This window comes from Procambarus clarkii, chromosome 29 (assembly GCF_040958095.1).
Source record: "Procambarus clarkii isolate CNS0578487 chromosome 29, FALCON_Pclarkii_2.0, whole genome shotgun sequence".
Lineage (NCBI taxonomy): Eukaryota > Metazoa > Arthropoda > Malacostraca > Decapoda > Cambaridae > Procambarus > Procambarus clarkii.
The window spans coordinates 20,190,168-20,215,173 of record NC_091178.1 but is presented as its reverse complement, the minus strand read 5'-3'; the positions used below and the strand labels follow the sequence as shown (position 1 = coordinate 20,215,173).

General features: G+C 43.4%; 2 protein-coding genes across 2 annotated transcripts; both read right to left on the bottom strand.

Annotated features, from left to right (window-relative positions):
- Positions 1–687: 687 nt before the first annotated feature.
- Positions 688–1,101, bottom strand: LOC138369635 (chloride intracellular channel protein 6-like). The gene has a single exon (XM_069333058.1). The coding sequence runs from the start codon at positions 1,099–1,101 to the stop codon at positions 688–690; it is 414 nt and encodes a 137-aa protein (XP_069189159.1).
- Positions 1,102–24,410: 23,309 nt separating this feature from the next.
- LOC138369634 (processed variable antigen-like) lies at positions 24,411–25,004 on the bottom strand. The gene has a single exon (XM_069333057.1). The coding sequence runs from the start codon at positions 25,002–25,004 to the stop codon at positions 24,411–24,413; it is 594 nt and encodes a 197-aa protein (XP_069189158.1).
- Positions 25,005–25,006: the final 2 nt, after the last annotated feature.

The following is a 25,006-nucleotide window of genomic DNA, read 5'->3' as shown; positions in this document are numbered from 1 at the left end:
AATACTCAAAACCCACATTAGGCTTAGAAAAACTATATTGGGCTTTTCTACTAAAAAAAATTATAAGCCATACAATTACTAATCTTAAAAATAAAAAAATACCCTTTTTCATTAAAATGATAAGTTAGAAATGCAACAGAGGAGATGCAAGAGCTAAGACAAGCAAGTCTCGAGGTGCGCTTCGAACACAGGAAAAGACGAAACACTTTTCAAACGCGATCTATATAACTCATATATAATGTGCTTTGCAATCGTTTACAAAATAATGGCAGCACGACTAGAGAGCTGAAATCCCTCTAATTGTGCAGCAATTTAATGGACGTATTGGTTGGGATGCCTTTGCTGTCGTGATGAAGCTGCGTGTGTCACTAAAAGTTAATGGATAGTAAACATTGTCTGTGTTTACCCCATCACCAAGGCCATCGGTATCCACCTCACTCGTCGTGACCTGCATCATGGCTTCCAACCTTGACACATCGTTTATTTTACCACTGGCGTCCATCCTAGTTCCGGTGTCCATCCTCGTCCGAGCGAGGATGGGACGAGGATGGACAACCTCAACCCCGTGTCCACACCCGTCCGAACATCCACACCAAACACGGCTATTACACCCGTCCCAGCGTCCTCGCTCAACCCCGTGCCCACACTCATTCAAGTGTCCACACTCATCCCAGTGCCCACACTCATTCAAGTGTCCACACACATCCCAGCGTCCACACACATCCCAGCGTTCACACTTATCCCAGCGTCCACACTCATCCCAGCGTCCACACTCATCCCAGCGTTCACACTTATCCCAGCGTCCACACTCATCCCAGCGTCCACACTCATCCCAGCGTTCACACTTATTCCAGCGTCCACACTCATTCCCGTGTCTACACTCATCCCAGCGTTCACACTCATCCCAGCGTCCACACTCATCCCAGCGTCCACACTCATTCCCGTGTCTACACTCATCCCAGCGTTCACACTCATCCCAGCGTCCACACTCATTCCAGTGTCCACACTCATCCCAGTGTCCTCACTCATCCAAGCGTCCACACTCATCCCAGCGTCCACACTCATTCCAGTGTCCACACTCATCCCAGCGTCCACACTCATCCCAGTGTTCACACTTACCCAGCGTCCACACTCAACCCAGTGTCCACACTCATTCCAGTGTTCACACTCATTCTAGTGTCCACACTCATCCCAGTGTTCACACTCATCCCAGTGTTCACACTCATCCCAGTGTCCTCACTCATCCAAGCGTCCACACTCATCCCAGCGTCCACACTCATTCCAGTCTCCTCACTCATCCCAGTGTCCTCACTCATCCCATTGTCCACACTCATGCCTGTCTCCACACAACACCTTCCCCAATCTCCACACTCCACCCCCTCCCCTGTCTCCACACTCCGCCCCCTCCCCGGTCTCCACACACTACCCTACCCTGTCTCCACACACCACCCTCCCCTGTCTCCACACTCCACCCTCTCCTGTCTCCACACTCCACCCTCCCCTGTCTCTATACACCCCCCCTGTCTTCACACCCCCCATCTATCCACACACCACGAGGACGAGGGGAGGTGGTAGATGGACCACAGCTGGATGCCTCATCTAGTAAAATATAAATATATCTGAACAGTGCTACAGTTTAATCCTGACCATTTTATTAGAAATATAAATATTAATATAACAGTTTAAATCATGGAGATTACAGTTTAAAACACTAACCTCGCCAACAGTTACACTAATAAGGATAAAGTCTGTAGATTAGAGTGTATTGGGTAGTTCGGTAGTTGATCGTATTCTTCGTGAGTGATAAATGAGACTGTGTTAAATGTAAACTGAAGTGCAAGGTTTATCTTTTCACAAGACAAGGTCGAATCGGTGGATTTTTAGGATGTATACCATTTATATACGGCGGCGTGACGGCTGAGTGGACAGAGCGCGGGGTTCCTAGTCCTAAGGTGAAAATAGTTTATTTCACCCCGATGCCCCTGTCCACCTAGCAGTAAATAGGTATCTGTGAGTTAGACAGCTGGAAATGACTGCTTTCTGGGAATGTGTGTATGTGTGTGTGTGTGAAAATTAGGATTCAGGACTTGCCCGAAACTCTGTGCGTGCTAGTGGCTGTCCAAGAATGTAAGAACTCGTGTTTAAAAAAAAATGTATAAATTTTCCTGAGGTGATAAAACAGTTTGGGAATTGTATGTTACTTCTAATTCGATTACCCGATAACGTTCTAAAATGTAATTAGTTTCCGGTCTTTGCTACAAGCAGCAGTGAAATATTGTCAAATTTTGCGTACAAGTTATTATTCTTCCATCTCTGGTTGTGTGTTAGTAAGTGTGCAGCTGTATCTTAGTTGTAACCTGTTCTGTAGACTAAAAAATCCTTACAAAAATTGGCGATGTTTTTGTCAGATGTTTGCTCTTTTTATCCCACCGACTCAGTCTCATACTACTAGGAAAATTAAAGGAATATGAATGCATATGTTGATCTGTTAGAGGTAATATCATAAAGTCTTGAAACAAATTACTCAACATATTAGACAAACCACAAGCTATATCACTCAAAGAGAGAGTAAGAAAATTCTGAACAAATGCTGCAATTTTTAAGTTATAAATCTCGCCATTGTTCTCCCTTGATGTTCAAATGTTAGTAAAAGAAATGTATTACTTAATCGATGACCACAATATAACTATCTTTTACATGTATACAAAATAGATGAATGCAGTAAAAGTTGCAAGAGTACCAGCCCAGGGCAGCCAACTCCACGGTAACGTAACGCAGACTGAAGCAAAGTGCTCTCTGATTGTCCATTACTCCAACAATAAATATTATTTTGTTTTTGTACGGCGAACAAATCGGTACATTTTGGGAGCTTTATGTGACTAGCAAAAGTGAATGTTATATGCTTTTAAGCAGTACAAACAAAAGCATAAGTTCACTCACACAAATTACATACAATTCACCACAAAATCAGCGCCCAGCCACCATCAACAATTCATACCATTTCTTCTCATATTTCCTTCAAAACTTCATCGCTTCTTACCAGCTCGCGCTCTATAAGCACCTAACATTTACTCTACCACAAACCCCACTCCACCAAAACGGCTTCCACTCCCTTCCCCTTTTCTTGATTCTCTTTCAACCCTTGTTGAAAGGGCATATAGGAAATTATTCTAGTTCTTGTTAAATAGGATTCTTGATCATGTGTTGCCACTTACTGTCAGGAGCTGTCCTTGTTCTTGTGTTGCCACTTACTGTCAGGAGCTGTCCTTGTTCTTGTGTTGCCCCTTACTGTCAGGAGCTGTCCTTGTTCTTGTGTTGCCCCTTACTGTCAGGAGCTGTCCTTGTTCTTGTGTTGCCACTTACTGTCAGGAGCTGTCCTTGTTCTTGTGTTGCCCCTTACTGTCAGGAGCTGTCCTTGTTCTTGTGTTGCCACTTACTGTCAGGAGCTGTCCTTGTTCTTGTGTTGCCACTTACTGTCAGGAGCTGTCCTTGTTCTTGTGTTGCCCCTTACTGTCAGGAGCTGTCCTTGTTCTTGTGTTGCCACTTACTGTCAGGAGCTGTCCTTGTTCTTGTGTTGCCACTTACTGTCAGGAGCTGTCCTTGTTCTTGTGTTGCCCCTTACTGTCAGGAGCTGTCCTTGTTCTTGTGTTGCCCTTTACTGTCAGGAGCTGTCCTTGTTCTTGTGTTGCCACTTACTGTCAGGAGCTGTCCTTGTTCTTGCGTTGCCACTTACTGTCAGGAGCTGTCCTTGTTCATGTGTTGCCACTTACTGTCAGGAGCTGTCCTTGTTCTTGTGTTACTACTCATAATTCACTTCAGCATCTTTCATTTTCATTACATCATTTTTGTCCTGCCTGAAAGATTTCATCATAATTTAGTGTTCCGTGTTTCCCACGGATCACTCACCAGTATTATATCAGAAGACATTTGTCTCCTAATAATTTAAGTGCGGATTAATTATTCGATACTATTAAACAACATTTGAATTCAAGGTGAATGCTCAGTCATATATATATATATATATATATATATATATATATATATATATATATATATATATATATATATATATATATATATATATATATTTATCTAACTTTATTTAAAATGTCATTACACAAAAAAAGTTACAATATTGATTACATGCAGGGTACAAGGCTGCTCGTCACAAGTTGAACAGCTCCCCTAGCTCCTCAGATGGCGGGCAGGAACCATGGATGCAGTGAGCATTTCCTCTCTGGATTGCCACACTAAGGCGCTGAAAAAGAAAACTGGCAGCTCTAGGGTCTCTAGTTGTTTCGATTAGCTTAGTTCCCAACTCCTTCAAAACGCTAGCATCACTTTTACCCCAGGCACCAAGTGTCTCTGAGGCAATGAGGACAAAATTGTAGGGGTGCTCAAGGTCTCTGTATTTACGTGACTTGGTCGCTTCCCGGTGATTGGCAGCTCCTCCTGCTTGTGTAGCACTGAAGTCAACATAGGTATTGGCTAAAGTTGAAACGCAAGTGTAGTCCCACACCAACTGTCTACCATTCTTACAGGGGTTCACCGTGATTCCGTCTGGGCGACCGACAGGCTCATCAGAGTTGCGGGACATTAGGTAACGGGGCTCTCTCTCTGCTGGACAACCGGCTGTGGTAAGGCTTCTCTTAATAATGCCATTGACCTCGCCGTGTCTTGCATGCCATCCTCCTGTCCTTTGGCAGAGAAGGCCATGCCGTCCGTATCTGTCGGCCTCTGCCTCGCCGCAAATACACCTGTATTCGGTGTGGATTGGGGCAGCGAGGCGGAGAGCCACGGCAATTCGGAGGGCCTGCAGTGTGAGACGGGTGCCGGTTGCTGACATTGGGGTTGCTAATAGGAAATCACCTGCATGGGGAGCTGCTACAGCTCTAAGTCGGGCAGTGTCATGTGATGTTGTCGCAGCTTCTAGCAAAGTCGCAGCTTCTTGGTCGGCAATGGTATATATATATATATGTATATATATATATATATATATATATATATATATATATATATATATATATACATATATATATATATATATATGTCGTACCTAGTAGCCAGAACTCACTTCTCAGCCTACTATGCAAGGCCCGATTTGCCTAATAAGCCAAGTTTTCATGAATGAATTGTTTTTCGACTACCTAACCTACCTAACCTAACCTAACCTAACTTTTTCGGCTACCTAACCTAACCTAACCTATAAAGATTGGTTAGGTTAGGTTAGGTAGGGATGGTTAGGTTCGGTCATATATCTACGTTAATTTTAACTCCAATAAAAAAAATTGACCTCATACATAATGAAATGGGTAGCTTTATCATTTCATAAGAGAAAAATTAGAGAAAATATAATAATTCAGGAAAACTTGGCTTATTAGGCAAATCGGGCCTTGCATAATAGGCTGAGAAGTGAGTTCTGGCTACTAGGTACGACATATATATATATATATATATATATATATATATATATATATATATATATATATATATATATATATATATATATATATATATATATAGCACTGAGAGAAAAACACCCCCTCAGGGCCGTAGGTGAACCTCCCCCACAGGTCAGGCTCGCCCCTAACCAGGAACCTCTCGTCCTCCGGGAGTCAGAGGTTTATAAAGCTATCGCTTCATTTCCCCCGGGCTCCTCAGGAGGCTACACAGGGGTAAGACCTCAACATGTGAAGGAAATGGTGAACCCGGTTCTTGGCCCAGCTGCAGAAGCGCTCCTGACAGAAATCACATCGTTTGTCAACAACTGCCTCGCCGGGTTGATCCCTGATGAAATCAAACCATTCTTCTTTGGTGCTTCCCTATGTGCCCTTAAAAAGAAGGGGGAAGGGATCAGACCCATTGCCGTTGGTAATACCCTTCGCCGCCTAGTTGCAAGGGCTGCTGTCAGAAGTATCCGAACGGAAGCAGCCACCATGCTGCAACCCAACCAGCTGGGGTTTGGAGTCCCCCAAGGCTGTGAAGCAGCGGCTCATGCTGCACGAGCCTACATTAGCTCTCTTACTGAAGACCAGGCAGTAGTAAAATTAGATTTTAAAAACGCTTTCAACTCGGTCAAAAGGGAAGCTATCCTCACTGCAGTTCAGGAACATTGCCCAAGCATTCTCCCGTTTGTGTCAGCAGGCTACAGCAAAGACTCAACCCTCCTGTTTGGCAAACATGAAGTCACCTCAGCAGAGGGAATTCAACAGGGTGACCCACTTGCACCGTTCCTCTTTTGCATAGCGGTTCGAGAAATTACAACCAGACTGTCCAGCGAGCTCAACATCTGGTTCCTGGATGATGGCACTCTGGCAGGCACACAAGATTCCCTGCTAGAAGACCTACAGCTGGTGAAGACACGGGGGGAGTCCATGGGTCTCGTTCTTAACTCCTCCAAGTGCGAAATTATTGCATCTAGTGAAGTAATCATTAGAGCAGTGAAATCAGCTCTACCAGAAGCCTCATTCGTTAAACCTACCGACAGCACACTACTCGGAGCACCTCTGGGCCACAATGCCATTGCTGCATTCCTTGACGAAAAGTTTAGAGACCTAAAGAGGATGGAAGAGAGAATTGGGGACTTGGACTCCCACGATGCCCTCTACCTTCTCACAAAGTGCCTTACCTTGCCCAGGCTAACATACTTCTTAAGGTGTGCACCAACTTTTGGCAACCCACTTCTAAATCAATATGATGAGCTCCTCAGGTCAATATTCAGGAAGGCGCTCAACCTAGATTTAGATGACAGTCAGTGGGACCAAGCAACACTCCCAGTGAGATTTGGAGGAATAGGCATACGAAAGGCAACTGAGGTAGCACTTCCAGCATTCTTATCCTCATGTACAGCAGCCAACGAATTGGTAGGGCAGATCCTACCAGAGCGTATGAGAGAGACAGCGGGAACTCATGATCAAACGTTCATCGAAGCAGCCAGACAATGGGACACCATTGCACACCCTCAACCCCGACCACAAGTCCCAAAAGACCACAAGCAGGCCCACTGGGATAGCCCCATAATGGAAAAGACTGTCACAGCAATGATTGACAACGCTGATGCTGAAAACAAAGCCCGCCTCCTAGCGGTAACAGCACCCCACGCCGGGGATTTTTTATTTGCTGTGCCCAATGCAGCCCAGGGAACTCGCCTCAGTCATGACGCTCTCCGCATTGGAGTTGCCCTTCGCCTTGCCGCCCCGATCCTCACCGAACATAGGTGCATCTGCGGAACTGCGATGGCAGACCAATATGGTCGTCATGGTCTGGTATGTCGTAAATCACAGGGTAAAATCGCAAGACATGAAGAAGTCAACGACATCATCAAGAGGAGCCTCGCCACAGCCCGCTGCCCGGCACAAAGAGAACCACACTTATCCAGACCTAACGACCCTCAGAAGCGCCCTGATGGGGTCACCTTGCTACCTTGGAAGGATGGTAAGCAAGTGGTATGGGACTACACGTGCGCTGCCACACTGGCCAGTACCTACCTCCACTACAGCACACGTGAAAGCGGTGGTGCTGCTTCTTTCAGGGAATCGCAGAAAATTATTAAATACAGAGGTCTAGCACACTGCTACAGCTTTGTTCCGATCGGCTCGGAGACCCTCGGTTCGTGGGGAAAATGTGCATTGAAGTTCCTGAAGGAATTGGGGGACAAATTGATCAGCGCTACAAAAGACCAGAGAGCAAAAAGTTTCTTGTTCCAGCGCCTCAGTGTTGCGATTCAGAGGGGAAATGCCTGTTGCGTCTTGGGCACTAGTCCAACTTCAGAGGAATTCGAAGAAGTGTTTGACTTGCAACAATGATCGAACCCGTCTGTGACATTCATCAATGTTTCCCATTGTTGTGTTTTTCAAGAGATCCATAACCTTTAAGCACCTTTTTGCATTATTATTTTTGTATCAACCCATGTATATCTTGTAACCATCAAATGCATAATAAAGCACAAAAAATAAAAAAGGAAGGGGGTGGTAGGAGAAAAGCACACAGAAACTGTATTGGAGGGGATCTAAACATTCCCTCTAATGCGTTATGCGTGGTTTCCTCCGAGGCTATGGGTCCCCCTTCTTCCAGCTAGAGGTGGTACTCCCTTCCTAGTATATATATATATATATATATATATATATATATATATATATATATATATATATATATATATATATATATATATATATATATATATATATATATATATATATATATATATACAGAGAGAGAGAGAGAGAGAGAGAGAGAGGCCTAAGGGACGGACGTTGGGCGGAGGAGCTGCTGGCTTCTCAGCCATTACCCTGAGACATCTTGGCCTCACCGTACCAAGACTCAACCATATTCACCGTTAATACACCAAGCAGACGTGGGAGTGGCCGGAAGTGCCTACGGTGTACCATCTATGTGAAAACTTATCAAAACTGGTGAGTTGGCAGTGTGGAGTGATGGAGGCTGTAGTGAGGGGCCAGGATGGACCCTGCAGGCCGCCCATAGTGAGGGGAGGTGGGGGATGAGTGAGGGGTGTTGTGTGGTCAGGAGAGAGAGGTGGGGGTTACCCGTGTGCCAAATAGTGTTTTGTGTTTTTCTTTTTTGAAAGTTTTGTTGAACAAGTTACGTTGTCAGCGATAATTGGCGCAACATGTCTATCATATTGTGAGTACATCACACGTGCAGTGAGTCAGATTACAAGTGTGTGATTCATTCATTATTGTGCAGTGATATACGGGGAATTATACCAGTGTTAGTGTCGCCCTGACCCCCGCCCCCACCCAGCGCCCAGGCCGGGAAGTACCTGCTCTCCCCCTCCTTCCCCACCCCACCGCGTCTCCTCCCCACCCAGGAGGCCACCTTGCCACCCGCCCATAGAACCCGGGAGGCTCCCATGTGTGTCTACGCCACCCACCCACCCAATGCATACCCACATATTGTGTAGTGGGTGTATACCCACACAGTGTATAGAGGTGGTATATGTATTACCACTCATCTGAGTGGTAAGTGACACGGCCAGCTGACTATCCCCCCAGCCTCCAACCACCGCCCACCCTCCAGTCTCGACCCGCCGTCCACCCTCCCGCCCAGCGCCCGCACAGCGCCCGCCCATGTCGCAGCTCTCAACAGACAGCCAGGCTTCTCCAAGCCAAGATGAGCCATCTAGCAGGGGTAGACAAGGCAGATGTCAGACGTGTGACAAGGTATGCTATATCCGGTCGAGTGACGGTAATGAGCACATTCATTACCACAACGGAGCCAGGTGTTTGGGTTCTGGGCGCCCTCCCAGGGAGAACACCAATCAACAGCCCACACCGCCGGTAAGGCAAAACACCTCCCAGACCTTCATTCCCACAGAAAATTTATTAGAAGCTATCAAAGCAACATCAGCCAGAACCTTGAATCACATCCCTAAAGCAGCCCGCCCCCATGCAGCAGCCAAATTAACTGCCCTCCTGAGAAAGGTCAACGACTCTCCTGGAACGACCCAAGCATAGCACAACCTCCTACTGTTTGGCAACATATGCCTAGCCACCCCTGCAAGGAGAGACAAATCCTTAGCTGCCTCAGTCATCAAAGCTATAAATGATTTTCCTAGGGAGGACAACCAGGTGCGCCTTCCCACTCGCGCGAGAAACACCCACGGCAGGAAGAACAACAGTGGCATATCCGAGACATCAAAAATCAGAACATCAGTCACTAAGAAAATAGAAGAAGGAAGCACTATTGGCGCAATAGGAGTCATCACCAGTGAGGACTCAATTGCCGACAGAGATGCCGCAACAGCTCAAGCCCTAAGGGAGAAACACCCACCTAGGGCTCCGCGTGAGGACGCCATTGTACAAGTGGGGGCTACCGGAGCAGAACCTCTCTGGGTGGCTGAATCTGTGGTCCATAAAGCAGCCATGTCCTTCCCAACAGGAGCAGCAGGTGGGTTCACAGGACTAAAACCCAACCACCTCAAGCAAATGCTCAACCATGCACTGGGTGACATTGCAAAGAACCTCTTGGTGGAACTAACCAGATTCACCAACACATGTCTAGCTGGCAACATACCAGCGACCATAAGACCTATCTTTTTTGGAGCATCTCTCTGTGCTCTAAAGAAAAAGGATGTAGGGATCAGGCCAATAGCTGTGGGCAATTCTCTCCGGCGTCTCGTCGCAAAGGCAGCTGCAAGAACAGTTAGTGATGCAGCGGCCAACATGCTGAAGCCAAAACAGCTCGGGTTTGGCATTCCATAAGGGTGTGAGGCGGCAGCCCATGCAGCTCGAGCCTTCATTGCCAACATCACAGACGAAAAGGCCCTTATCAAGCTAGATTTCAAAAATGCCTTCAATTTGGTGCGGAGGGATGCTGTACTCCGTGCGGTTCATAGTCATTTCCCTTCCCTCTACCCTTTTGTACATTCATGCTACAGTATAGATCTTAAGCTACTTTTTGGCGAACATGAAATTGACTCGCGAGAAGGCGTCCAACAGGGTGACCCCCTTGCTCCTCTCCTTTTCTGCATAGTCATCAAACAAGTCACAGAGGTCCTGTCCAGCGAGCTTAACATCTGGTTCTTGGATGATGGTACCCTAGCTGGTTCCCAAGACTCCCTCCTGGAGGACATCAGAAAAATCCAGGAGCAAGGTGCAGTTTTAGGCCTCACCCTAAACCCTTCTAAATGTGAAATAATATGTTCTAACCGGGGCATCGTAGAGAGAATAGAGGGTCTTCTGCCAAATATCCATAAAACTAAACCTGAAGACAGCACACTCCTAGGAGCTCCCCTGGGGTTGAAAGCCATCGATGAGGTCCTTGACAAGAAAATCGCCGACCTTAAGAGGATGGATGGAAGGATTGAGGATATTGATGCTCATGATGCACTCTACCTCATCACCAGATGTCTGTCCCTCCCCAGGTTAACCTACTTTCTGAGGTGTTCACCATCTTACAGTAGCCAAAAACTAAGTGAGTATGACCGGTTACTAAAATCAATGCTAGAAAAAGCCCATAACCTCTCTCTCTTGATGACCTACAGTGGAAACAAGCCTCTCTTCCCGTAAGACTTGGGGGCCTTGGAGTTCGAACAGCAACGCAAACCGCTGTTCCAGCCTTCCTGTCCGTCTTATCAGCATCCGACGACCTTATGAAGGAAATTCTACCTGCCCACTTACATCAGCTGGCAGGTGTACATGATCCCAATTTTACACGCTGTGCCACAGAGTGGGCCTCTCGTGCAGGCCCATCACAGTAAAATAACAACGTACTGGAGTGACCGATATGGAAGAAAATGTAGAATAGAACCAGTGAAGAGCAGAGGTGCCATAGGCACAATCAGAGAACACTGTATAAACATCAGAGGTCCGCGGTTGTTCAACGTCTTCCCAGCAAGCATAAGAAATATTGCCGGAACAACCGTGGACATTTTCAAGAGGAAACTAGATTTATTCCTCCAAGGAGTGCCGGACCAACCGGGCTGTGGTGGGTATGTGGGCCTGCGGGCCGCTCCAAGCAACAGCCTGGTGGACCAAACTCTCACAAGTCAAGCCTGGCCTCGGGCCGGGCTTGGGGAGTAGAAGAACTCCCAGAAGCCCATCAACCAGGTAACCAGGTATCATCACCTCAACCACCTCCCCGACAGCCCACAAGCAATCCAGCTGGGATGGCCCCATTGTAGACCAAGTTGCTGCAGAGTGCCTGGTTGCTGCAATAACACAACACGACCTTGCTCGCCTCAAAGCAGTAGCAGCCCCACATGCAGGGGATTTCCTGTTAACAACCCCAATGTCGGCAACTGGCACGCGTCTCACACCACACGCCCTCCGATATTGCTGTGGCCCTAGGCCTTGCTGCCCCAATCCACACCAGATATAGGTGTATTTGCGGGGAGGTGGTGGCTGACAGGTACGGCCACCATGGCCTACTCTGCGAAAGCACAGGGGGATGGCACTCGAGGAACAGTGAAGTTAACGACATCATCAAGAGGAGCCTTACCACAGCTGGATGCTCAGCTGAAAGAGAGCCACGTTACCTAACGTCCCATAACTTTGATGCTCTTATTGGTCGCCCAGATGGTATCACAGTGAACCCCTGGAAGAATGGCAAGCAGTTGGTATGGGACTACACTTGCGTATCAACCCTGGCTAACACCTAAATTGACCTCAGTGTTACACAACCAGGTGGCGCTGCCACCCACAGGGAAGCAGCCAAATCCCGTAAGTATAGAGAACTGGATCACCACTACAATTTTGTCCCCCATTGCTTCTGACACACTCGGCGCCTGGGGTAAAAGTGCTACCAGTTTTTTTATGGAACTGGGTTCTAGGCGCATTGAAACAACAAGGGACCCTAGAGCTGCCAGCTTTCTTTTCCAGCGCCTCAGCGTGGCAATACAGAGGGGAAATGCGCACTGCATCCAGGGTTCCTGCCCGCCATCTGAGGAGCTGGAGGAACTCGACAACCTATGATAACCATCTTTGTAACTCCTTTTTTGTAACAAAGTTCAAATAAAGCAAATATATATGTGTACATACACAAGAATAGGGGTGGTAGGAGAAGATAATATTAGTGTTCAGTGAGAAACCACAAGGTCTCCTCTGAATACTTTTTATTTTCTTCTCCGAGGCTATGGGTCCCCACATTGGCACCAGAGGTGGTACCCTCACAAACTTTATATATATATATATATATATATATATATATATATATATATATATATATATATATATATATATATATATATATATATATATATATATATATTTATATATATATATATATATATATATATATATATATATATATATATATATATATATATATATATATATATATATATATATATATATATATATATATATATATATATATATATATGTATATTATTAAATATGACCGAAAAAGTAAGAGTAATAATTCTAACACGAATTTTCTCTATCTTTCCTATGTTTCTTTTCACTGTTGATGGTAATTCAAAGATCAATTCTCCAAAATTCATTTTTATTTCTAGTCTGACGCGACACTTGAGCGCGTTTCGTAAAACTTATTACATTTTCAAAAACTTTAGTTTACAAACACACAACTGAAACTGAGTAGAGCTTTACACATCTTCGAGGTTTATATCTACATTTGGGTGTGGTGGATGAGGTGAAAAACGAACTTTCAACAATGGGTATTCAATGGGTATTAAATTCCAACACAAGACAGAACACGAAACAATGGGTATTGAATGAGTATTAAATTCGAACAAAAGACAGAACACGAAACAAAGGGTATTGAATGGAAGTAATTGTAGAAAGCCTATTGGTCCATATTTCTTGATGCTTCTATATTGGAGCGGAGTCTTGAAGTGGGTAGAATATAGTTGTGCATTAATTGGCTGTTGATTGCTGGTGTTGACTTCTTGATGTGTAGAGCCTCGCAAACGTCAAGCCGCCTGCTATCGCTGTATCTATCGATGATTTCTGTGTTGTTTACTAAGATTTCTCTGGTGATGGTTTGTTTGTGGGAAGAGATTATATGTTCCTTAATGGAGCCCTGTTGTTTATGCATCGTTAAACGCCTGGAAAGAGATGTTGTTGTCTTGCCTATATACTGGGTTTTTTGGAGCTTACAGTCCCCAAGAGGGCATTTGAAGGCATAAACGACGTTGGTCTCTTTTAAAGCGTTCTGCTTTGTGTCTGGAGAGTTTCTCATGAGTAGGCTGGCCGTTTTTCTGGTTTTATAGTAAATCGTCAGTTGTATCTTCTGATTTTTGTCTGTAGGGATAGCGTTTCTACTGACAATATCTTTCAGGACCCTTTCCTCCGTTTTATGGGCTGTGGAAAAGAAGTTCCTGTAAAATAGTCTAATAGGGGTTATAGGTGTTGTGTTAGTTGTCTCTTCAGAGGTTGCATGGCGATTCAGATATGTAGTGTAGATATAATAGAGCTCAATAGGCTCAGGAATCTGTACACCTGTTGATTGACGGTTGAGAGGCGGGACCAAAGAGCCAGAGCTCAACCACCGCAAGCACAACTAGGTGAGTACAAGTGACTTGAAGAGTACAACCATTGTGATGGGATCCCTGGATTTGAAAGTTCTAGTAATCCATCCTATCATTTTTCTGGCTGACGCAATATTTGCTTGGTATATATATTTATATATATATATATATATATATATATATATATATATATATATATATATATATATATATATATATATATATATATATATATATACATATATATATATAATGTCGTACCTAGTAGCCAGAACGCACTTCTCGGCCTACTATGCAAGGCCCGATTTGCCTAATAAGCCAAGTTTTCCTGAATTAATATATTTTCTCTAATGTTTTTCTTATGATATGATAAAGCTACCTATTTCATTATGAATGAGGTCAATTTTTTTTTATTGGAGTTAAAATTAACGTAGATATATGACCGAACCTAACCAACCCTACCTAACCTAACCTAACCTATCTTTATAGGTTAGGTTAGGTAGCCGAAAAAGTAGGTTAGGTTAGGTTAGGTAGGTTAGGTAGTCGAAAAACAATTAATTCATGAAAACTTGGCTTATTAGGCAAATCGGGCCTTGCATAGTAGGCCGAGAAGTGCGTTCTGGCTACTAGATACGACATATATATATATATATATATATATATATATATATATATATATATATATATATATATATATATATATATATATGTCGTACCTAGTAGCCAGAACTCACTTCTCAGCCTACTATGCAAGGCCCGATTTGCCTAATAAGCCAAGTTTTCCTGAATTAATATATTTTCTATAATATTTTTCTTATGAAATGATAAAGCTGCCCTTTTCACTATGTATGAGGTCAATTTTTTTTTATTGGAGTTAAAATTAACGTAGATATATGACCGAACCTAACCAACCCTACCTAACCTAACCTAACCTATCTTTATAGGTAAGGTTAGGTTAGGTAGCCAAAAAAAGCTAGGTTAGGTTAGGTTAGGTAGGTTAGGTAGACGAAAAAACATTAATTCATGAAAACTTGGCTTATTAGGCAAATCGGGCCTTGCATAGTAGGCTGAGAAGTGAGTTCTGGCTACTAGGTACGACATATATATATATATATATATACATATATTTATATATATATATATATATATATATATATATATATATATATATATATATATATATATATATATATATATATATATATATATATATATATTAGTATATTTTGGTAGCAGTCTTTCCTGTAGACATATATTATTAAATATGACCGAAAAAGTAAGATTAATAATTCTAACACGAATTTTCTCAATCTTTCGTACATTACGCTTCACTGTTGGAGGTAAATAAAAAATCAATTCTCCAAAATTCATTTTTATTTCTAGTCTGACGCGACACGGGTGCGTTTCGTAAAACTTATTACATTTTCAAAGACTTTAGTTCACAAATACACAACTGATTAGAACTTACGTATCTCCGATTTTATATCTACATTTGAGTGAGGTGGGAGGGGTGATGTGGCATTAACACAAGACAGAACAAGAGGGGATATTAATAGGGTATTAAAAGTATCAACACAAGACAGAACACAAACAATGGGTATTGAATAGAAGTGTTTGTAGAAAGCCTATTGGTCCATATTTCTTGATGCTTCTATATTGGAGCGGAGTCTTGAGGTGGGTAGAATATAGTCGTGCAATAATTGGCTGTTGATTGCTGGTGTTGACTTCTTGATGTGTAGTGCCTCGCAAACGTCAAGCCGCCTGCTATCGCTGTATCTATCGATGATTTCTGTGTTGTTTACTAGGATTTCTCTGGCGATGGTTTGGTTGTGGGAAGAGATTATATGTTCCTTAATGGAGCCCTGTTGCTTATGCAGCGTTAAACGCCTAGAAAGAGATGTTGTTGTCTTGCCTATATACTGGGTTTTTTGGAGCTTACAGTCCCTAAGTGGGCATTTGAAGGCATAGACGACGTTAGTCTCTTTTAAAGCGTTCTGTTTTGTGTCTGGAGAGTTTCTCATGAGAAGGCTGGCCGTTTTAAAACCGTAAAAAAAACGTTTATAAAACCAGAAAAACGGCCAGCCTTCTCATGAGAAACTCTCCAGACACAAAACAGAACGCTTTAAAAGAGACTAACGTCGTCTATGCCTTCAAATGCCCACTTGGGGACTGTAAGCTCCAAAAAACCCAGTATATAGGCAAGACAACAACATCTCTTTCTAGGCGTTTAACGCTGCATAAGCAACAGGGCTCCATTAAGGAACATATAATCTCTTCCCACAACCAAACCATCGCCAGAGAAATCCTAGTAAACAACACAGAAATCATCGATAGATACAGCGATAGCAGGCGGCTTGACGTTTGCGAGGCACTACACATCAAGAAGTCAACACCAGCAATCAACAGCCAATTATTGCACGACTATATTCTACCCACCTCAAGACTCCGCTCCAATATAGAAGCATCAAGAAATATGGACCAATAGGCTTTCTACAAACACTTCTATTCAATACCCATTGTTTGTGTTCTGTCTTGTGTTGATACTTTTAATACCCTATTAATATCCCCTCTTGTTCTGTCTTGTGTTAATGCCACATCACCCCTCCCACCTCACTCAAATGTAGATATAAAATCGGAGATACGTAAGTTCTAATCAGTTGTGTATTTGTGAACTAAAGTCTTTGAAAATGTAATAAGTTTTACGAAACGCACCCGTGTCGCGTCAGACTAGAAATAAAAATGAATTTTGGAGAATTGATTTTTTATTTACCTCCAACAGTGAAGCGTAATGTACGAAAGATTGAGAAAATTCGTGTTAGAATTATTAATCTTACTTTTTCGGTCATATTTAATAATATATATATATATATATATATATATATATATATATATATATATATATATATATATATATATATATATATATATATATATATATGTATATATATATATATATATATATATATATATATATATATATATATATATATATATAGATATATATATATATTGTGACGGTAACGCGTTGGTGTTCGGCTGTTCAAAGCTAGGGGTATGGCCTCGTCACATAGTATAAAAAAAAAAATAGAAAATCTGGAACTTCGTCTGTGGTAAGGTAAGGAGAAGACACACAAAACACAAGTAAATTTCAACAATGAAATTTTAATTACGTTAAAGAAATAAAACATGAATAGAATGGTCAAACAAATTCGTATAATAAAATCAATCAAAATAATAAGAATAATTAAATGACACAATGAAAAGTTACGTTAAGACAAAATAACAAGAAGTGCAATAGACAAGTATGAGAGGTGCTGGAATATTGGCTTTAAGCTATCACCTCTCTCAGTATACGTACGCTAAAGCTTACGTCTAGCAGGGAGAAGTGTTAACTGTGAAAGCACGGAATATTCTGAGGACTGAGGTCGTGGCGGCCCCAGACATCAAGTAGTATGGGGGGGTGAGTGCAGTTGCAGCCAGACCGGCGACCAATCAGGCGAGGAGCCGGCAGTAAGACAGGTAGTTTGGCGGTTTGAGTCTGAGCAGGTGTCCCTGGCTGCATACGTTTTGCGCTCTGGCAAACCCTGCTGGTGTTGTTGTCGTTGTTGGACATTTCTTCCACAGTAGTTTTATATATATATAACGACGTAATTGTGGAGGGAAGAGCAGGCTCAATCTCTTGAAGGAGATTATCGTCACAACTCTCCCCCGAAGCCTGCGGTTCTGGAAGAAGTACGTCGTTATGTGGTGGAGTAATAGATGGAGTCGCTTCTACTTCATAAATTCTGGAGAGATCATGGGCTAAGATGTTGTCGGAATCTTGGTATAGCGTGTCTCCAGGTGGATTTTCTGCAGTTAGCAAGCCCATAGTAGAAGACGTTGAGATGAGAAGTGGGCGTGCTGCAAGAGGTGTAGGGTGGTGTGGTCCGTGTTGATGGTGGACCGAGCACTTTGCAGGTGTGGAGTGGTGTGGTCCGTGTTGATGGTGGACCGAGCACTTTTCAGGTGTGGAGTGAAGTGCTGGAGCTTCAGGATGAGGAAGAGTAGCTCCTTGCCAATTGTTACGTAGTTCCTTGTAGCAGTAGTTGCCAACAGGTGTATTCTCCTCACCTCGTTGCTGCATCGCGACACCACCAATGTCGGTACCACTGGCGTCGACATGGAGGATGAAGGGCTTATCTGACGAGGTGAGAGTGGAATTAGAATAGGGCAAAGGAGCACGATTATTATCCTGAAAGCATTTGGGAAGATCATTAAGGATTTCGGAATTAGAAAGCGCTGACTCCTTGTCAGTGCTTTCAGGAGGAGAAGCTGGGAAGGTCTCACTGTGGATGTAGGGTTCTGTGAAGGTAGAACAGTTTATTAGGACAGTGGGAGGAGTACCATTATATTGCTTCAGGAGGTTGACATGGCACAGCTGGGTCTTCCGCCGCCTATCTGGAGTCTCTATTACGTAGTTGTTATTATTCCTGCACTCTTTGACGCGGTAGGGTCCTGAAAACCTGTTTTGTAAAGGTGAACCTGGGATAGGGAAATATGCAAGGACGAAATCTCCCGGCTTGAATTTTCTTACTTTGCTGGTCTGGTCATAATGAGTCTTCATTCTCTCCTGGGCTTTCAATAGATTATCATGGGCAAAACGGTGGACTCTCTCTAGAATGTGTTGAAGGTTTTGAAGAAACTGGGGCACATTCTGATGCTCACTGAAGGTGGCATCTCTGAGAGAGTCTTTGAAAGCCTTAAGGGGAGTACGGCACTTACGGCCGTAGAGCATCTCATAAGGAGATACTCCTAGGGACTCATTGGGGAGACTTCTGTAAATACACATTATAAGGTCAATCTGCTTATCCCAATCCTTCGAGGTTTCACTACAAAACTTTTTCAAGAGTGCTTTGATTGTCTGATGATTACGTTCAAGAGAACCCTGTGAAGCAGGATGATAGGGGCTGGACAATACCTGTTTGATGTTGAACTCCTCCAGTGTCCTTTTGAAGAGATCACTGGTGAAATTGGTACCACAGTCGCTCTGAATCTCCCTGGGAAATCCGTATTGAGTGAAGATCTTCAATAGATGTTTTATAACCGTAGCAGCCGTGATGTTCTTCACTGGAACTGCTATGGGAAATCTGGTGGTAGGACACAGGATGGTTAGGATGTAGGCGTTACCTGAACTGGTCCGAGGTAAAGGACCAACACAGTCTATTATGAGTCTGTGGAAAGGTTCCACAGGCACCTGTATGGGAATCAGTGGCGCTCTGGGAATGGAGATGTTCGGTTTGCCTGCCATCTGACATGTATGACACTGTTTTACGTACTGTTTGACGTTATTTACCATACCTGGCCAGTAGTAGTCTTGACGAATTCCATGGTAAGTCTTGTTGAAGCCGTAGTGGGAGAGTGCTCCGTGGGCCAGGTGTAGAATAGTGGGCCGCAGGCTGGTGGGAATCACAAGTTGTTCGATGTTGGCCCAATCGTCCTCCTCCTTCAGTTTACTGGGTCTATATCTGCGGTAGAGCAAGTCGTTCTCTAGGAAGAACCCAGGAATACTGTCGGGTTGAGTCTCAGCCTGGAAAAACAATGGTGTTAAAGTAAGATCTTCCCTCTGCAACTTACGGAACTCCAACTTGGTCAGATGCGGGGGGAGTTTCTGAGGGTCTTGAGGGACAGCGGTAGCAGTAGAGGCAGCTGGCTGTGGACGTGCGGCTTGTGCACGGGTGGTCACGAGAACCGGAGGAGAAACTTCATCACTCTCTTGAACCTCTGCTGGAACATACTCTAGAATAGGGTTACTTGGCACAGAGTTACACACCTGGGGTTTGTCCATGACGATCAGGTTGGTCGGTTGCAGGTCTTCTGCCAAGTCGTTGCCTAGGAGAAGTTGTACTCCAGGCATGGGAAAAGGCTTTTTCCTGACGGCGACTTGGACTTCCCCGTTCACGTAGGGACAATCCAGGTGGACTCTGGCGAGAGGGTATGGAGTGGTAGCAGTGAGGTCAGTGATGAAGACAGTTTCTCCGGTGTAGGTGATGTTGGGCACAGCCGACTTCAAGATGATCGATTGTAGAGCCGCTGTGTCCCTCAAGATCTTCAATTTGAAACGTCCCTCCGGATTTGAACCGTTGGCAGAGACAGTTCCAGTATACAGGTGGTTACTGAAAAGAGAAAGATCATTAACATTAACACCAACATTCATCACAGGCTTACCGGACTTAGGAGGAGTTGGTTTGGGTTTTTGTTGGTCAGTGATTCCCTTGTATTGAGACTTACCACACTTGTCTATGGTATGTCCATAGAGTCTACAATACTTGCAGTACAGTTGTGAACCAGCTTGATCGGGGCTCACTTTCTCGTAACTGTACCACGACTTCTTACTGGAGGATGGTTCGGGTGTCAGCCGGTGGATGAGGCTGTAAGTGTCAGCCGACTTAGCACACTTCAGGTAGTCGGTTTCTTCTTTATCTGCTAAGTAGAGGCGGACAGGAGGCGGCACACGTCTCAAGAATTCTTCAACAAGCATCAGGTTGACGAGTTCTGTAAAAGTAAAGACATGTGCTGCTTCCAGCCATTTCATGAAATACCTCCGTTTCGTGTTAGCAAACTCGAGGAAGGTAGTGGTACTTGCCTTCAGGTGGTCACGGAATTTCCTTCTATAATTTTCTGTGGAAAGTAGGTAGGCGTCTAACACTGCTTGTTTCAGAGTCTGGTAGTCATTCTCAGACACCAGAGTACTGAGTGTGACTGCCGCTCTACCTGTAAGATGGACTCTGAGAAGTGTGGCCCATTGGTCGACAGGCCAACTGAGTTGATTAGCAAGGGTTTCAAAGGTGGTAAAGAACACATCAACTTCTGCTTCTACAAAGGATGGCATTAACTTACTTGCATGTGATATATTAAAACTGACGGGAAGATTGGCAGTAGCTTGCTGGCGTTGAGTAAAGTGTGAAGTTTCCAAGGCGATTTCGCGTTGACGACACTCTAGAGCCAGAGTCGCTTGTTGCTTGTCATGTTCGCGTTGTATTTCCAACTCGCGTTGTTTGGTTTCAAGCTGTACTCGTTCACGTTCACGGAGTAATGCGACCTCACGTTCGTGTTCTTCTCTCCTCAAAGCAGCTTCGCGTTCTTGTTCTTCCTTCCTCAAGGCAGTTTCACGTTCCCTGAGGGTGATTTCTCGTTCTTGTTCTTCTCTCCTCAAAGTAGTTTCACGTTCTCTGAGGGTGATTTCTCGTTCTTGTTCTTCCCTTCGTATGGCAGCTGCTTCTCTTTGCTGCTCACGTTCAATCTTGGCCAGTTCCAATTTGAGTTTCATCGTTGCCAAATCAGTTTTTTCTGCAATATAGTAAGTTTCATGAGTTTCAGAGTCTATCTTACCTTGCTCTAAATAGTAATCCAGCAACAGGTTGTGTAGGTCATTTTTGTTGGCTTGGTAGGGAACTTCTAGTTGATACTCATGTGCAAGAGTTTGTAATTCAGTCTTCTTGGCACGACTTAAAGTCCCTATTTCACCTGCTGGATTTGCACGGAAAGCTTGGAGACGAAACATGGTGAAATTAGCAAATAAAGGTACACGAATATTCAATAGTGAATGTCAGAAACAGGACAACGTGGCAACTGGTACCTATCCTGTGAGATCTTTAACAATTAAAGTTAAGTAAAAGATGTTAAATGATTAAATTAAATCAAGGGCGCAGGAAATCTTGTACCCGGTACTCATGTAAGAGGATAAGGGCAAGAAAATCCTACTAACAAATGAAACAGAGTTTCGAAAACAAATGAAACAGTTAATTGCCTCAAAAGTAAAATTGGTAGTCCAAGGATGTAGGCATACCTTGCCAAGTCTCTATAGGACATAAAGCAAGTTTTTCCTACTGAATTTAATATGATACTTACAGAATTAGCGAACTTTTGTGCTCTGAAAAAGTAAGCTAATTCCCTACCGTTGTATGTATCATCATCTCTGACTGACGTGTAGGGGTGCGAAGTGTCAACTGGTGACGAGAACTGCTGCTGAGGTCCCAATTCAGCAACTAAAGTTCGAGCTAGAGGAACTATGGCCCTCTTTGTCCTCCTACAGTCAGATTGCAGAAGATTGGGTACTCTTGACCCGGGGCAGACCACAGTACCAGGGTACCAATATGATGATCTGTCAAAAATGAGAAATATCCAAGGGACAAAGATGGTAAACACGAGTAATAACACGGAGGGAGAGATGACCAATTAAGAGTATGACTGAGGCCTACAGTCACCACGTAATCCAAAGTTGTCTCACTTTCACTATATGTTAGTCTCGTAATGCACAATACACCGCACCTTATAAAAAATGAAATTGAATATGAAAAATAGTAAAGCTACGTTAACAAAGTTAAATACGCTTACCATAAATTACCACTTGGCACCAGTACCTGAGTGAAGATCCCGGACAGGCCCCCATATAATATGTGACGGTAACGCGTTGGTGTTCGGCTGTTCAAAGCTAGGGGTATGGCCTCGTCACATAGTATTAAAAAAAAAAATAGAAAATCTGGAACTTCGTCTGTGGTAAGGTAAGGAGAAGACACACAAAACACAAGTAAATTTTAACAATGAAATTTTAATTACGTTAAAGAAATAAAACATGAATAAAATGGTCAAACAAATTCGTATAATAAAATCAATCAAAATAATAAGAATAATTAAATGACACAATGAAAAGTTACGTTAAGACAAAATAACAAGAAGTGCAATAGACAAGTATGAGAGGTGCTGGAATATTGGCTTTAAGCTATCACCTCTCTCAGTATACGTACGCTAAAGCTTACGTCTAGCAGGGAGAAGTGTTAACTGTGAAAGCACGGAATATTCTGAGGACTGAGGTCGTGGCGGCCCCAGACATCAAGTAGTATGGGGGGGTGAGTGCAGTTGCAGCCAGACCGGCGACCAATCAGGCGAGGAGCCGGCAGTAAGACAGGTAGTTTGGCGGTTTGAGTCTGAGCAGGTGTCCCTGGCTGCATACGTTTTGCGCTCTGGCAAACCCTGCTGGTGTTGTTGTCGTTGTTGGACATTTCTTCTATAGTAGTTTTATATATATATAACGACGTAATTGTGGAGGGAAGAGCAGGCTCAATCTCTTGAAGGAGATTATCGTCACAATATATATATATATATATATATATATATATATATATATATATATATATATATATATATAAATATATATATATATATATATATATATATATATATATATATATATTATATAACACGGGCCTATATTCGAATAGGCAATTGTTTCTATATACCTACTATATATATGGCTTACCTGTGGCCAGAGAAAACATGTTTTTTTTTTAAAAACATCGCCATCTGTTGGATGTAAGAGCAACATACACTCTAATCTCTAAAAGTTCTTTACCAATTGCTTTTAGAATTTTGACACAACGTTCTGTTTGAATACGTGTGTGTATTTATATACCTACTAATTAAATGCTACACCTGTGACAGATAAAAACAATTTTTTTCAAGTCAGCGCCATATGTTGTACGGCATAGCAACACACTCTTTACTAAATACATTTTGATTGCAGTTCAATGTTTCTGATTTTATTGATAAATTGATTTTTCATAGATTTCAATTTATTTTCGTTTTGATTTAATTATTTGTATAGCATTGCGATTGAATTGAGCTGTGTTGTTTTCCATGCCATTCATTTCGCAAGTATATATTATTTTTTTTCATTGTTTATCATTTCGTTTTTAAACTGTTCTTCTTATTGCCAGCTAATAAATCTACTCAATAGGTTCCCTGGTCAAAACTGACAACAGAACGAAAAATAATACTCAAAACCGACATTAGGCTTAGAAAAACTATATTGGGCTTTTCTACTAAAGAAAAATTATAAGCCATACAATTACTAATCTTAAAAATAAAAAATACCATTTTTCATTAAAAAAAATGATAAGTTACAAATGCAGCAGAGGAGATGCAAGAGCTGAGACAAGCAAGTCTCGTGGTGCGCTTCGAACACAGGAAAAGACGAAACACTTTTCAAACGCGATCTATATAACTCATATATAATGTGCTTTGCAATCGTTTACAAAATAATGGCAGCACGACTAGAGAGCTGAAATCCCTCTAATTGTGCAGCAATTTAATGGACGTATTCTTTGGGATGCCTTTGGTGTCGTGATGAAGCTGCGTGTGTCACTAAAAGTTAATGGATAGTAAACATTGTCTGTGTTTACCCCATCACCAAGGCCATCGGTGTCCACCTCACTCGTCATGACCTGCATCATGGCATCCAACCTCGACACATCGTCTATTTTACCACTGGCGTCCATCCTAGTTCCGGTGTCCATCCTCGTCCCAGCAAGGATGGGACGAGGATGGACAACCTCAACCCCGTGTCCACACTCGTCCAAACATCCACACCCGTCACGGCATTTACAACCGTCCCAGCGTCCTCGCTCAACACCGTGTCCAAACTCATTCAAGTGTCCATACTCATCCCAGCGTCCACACTTATCCCAGCGTCCACACTCATCCCAGCGTCCACACTGATCTTAGTGTCCAAACTCATCCCAGTGTCCAAAATCACCCCAGTGCTCACACTCATCCCAGTGTCCACACTCATCACAGCGTACACACTTATCCCAGCGTCCACACTCATCCCAGTGTCCACACTCATCCCAGCGTCCACACTCATCCCAGTGTCCACACTCACCCCAGTGTTCACACTCATTCTAGCGTCCACACTCATCCCAGTGTCCACACTCATCCCAGCGTCCACATTCATCCCAGTGTCTACATTCATCCCAGTGTCCACACTTATCCAACCGTCCACACTCATCCCAGTGTCCTCACTCACCTCAGCGTCTACACTCATGCCAGCGTCCAAACTCATCCCAGTGTCCACACTCATCCCAGTGTCCACACTCATCCCAGCGTCCACACTCATCCTAGTGTCCTCACTCATCATAGTGTCCTCACTCATCACAGTTACCACACTCATCCCAGTGTTCTTTCTGACCCCAGTGTCTTCAATCATCCCAGCACCCACACTCATCCCTGTGTCCACACTCATTC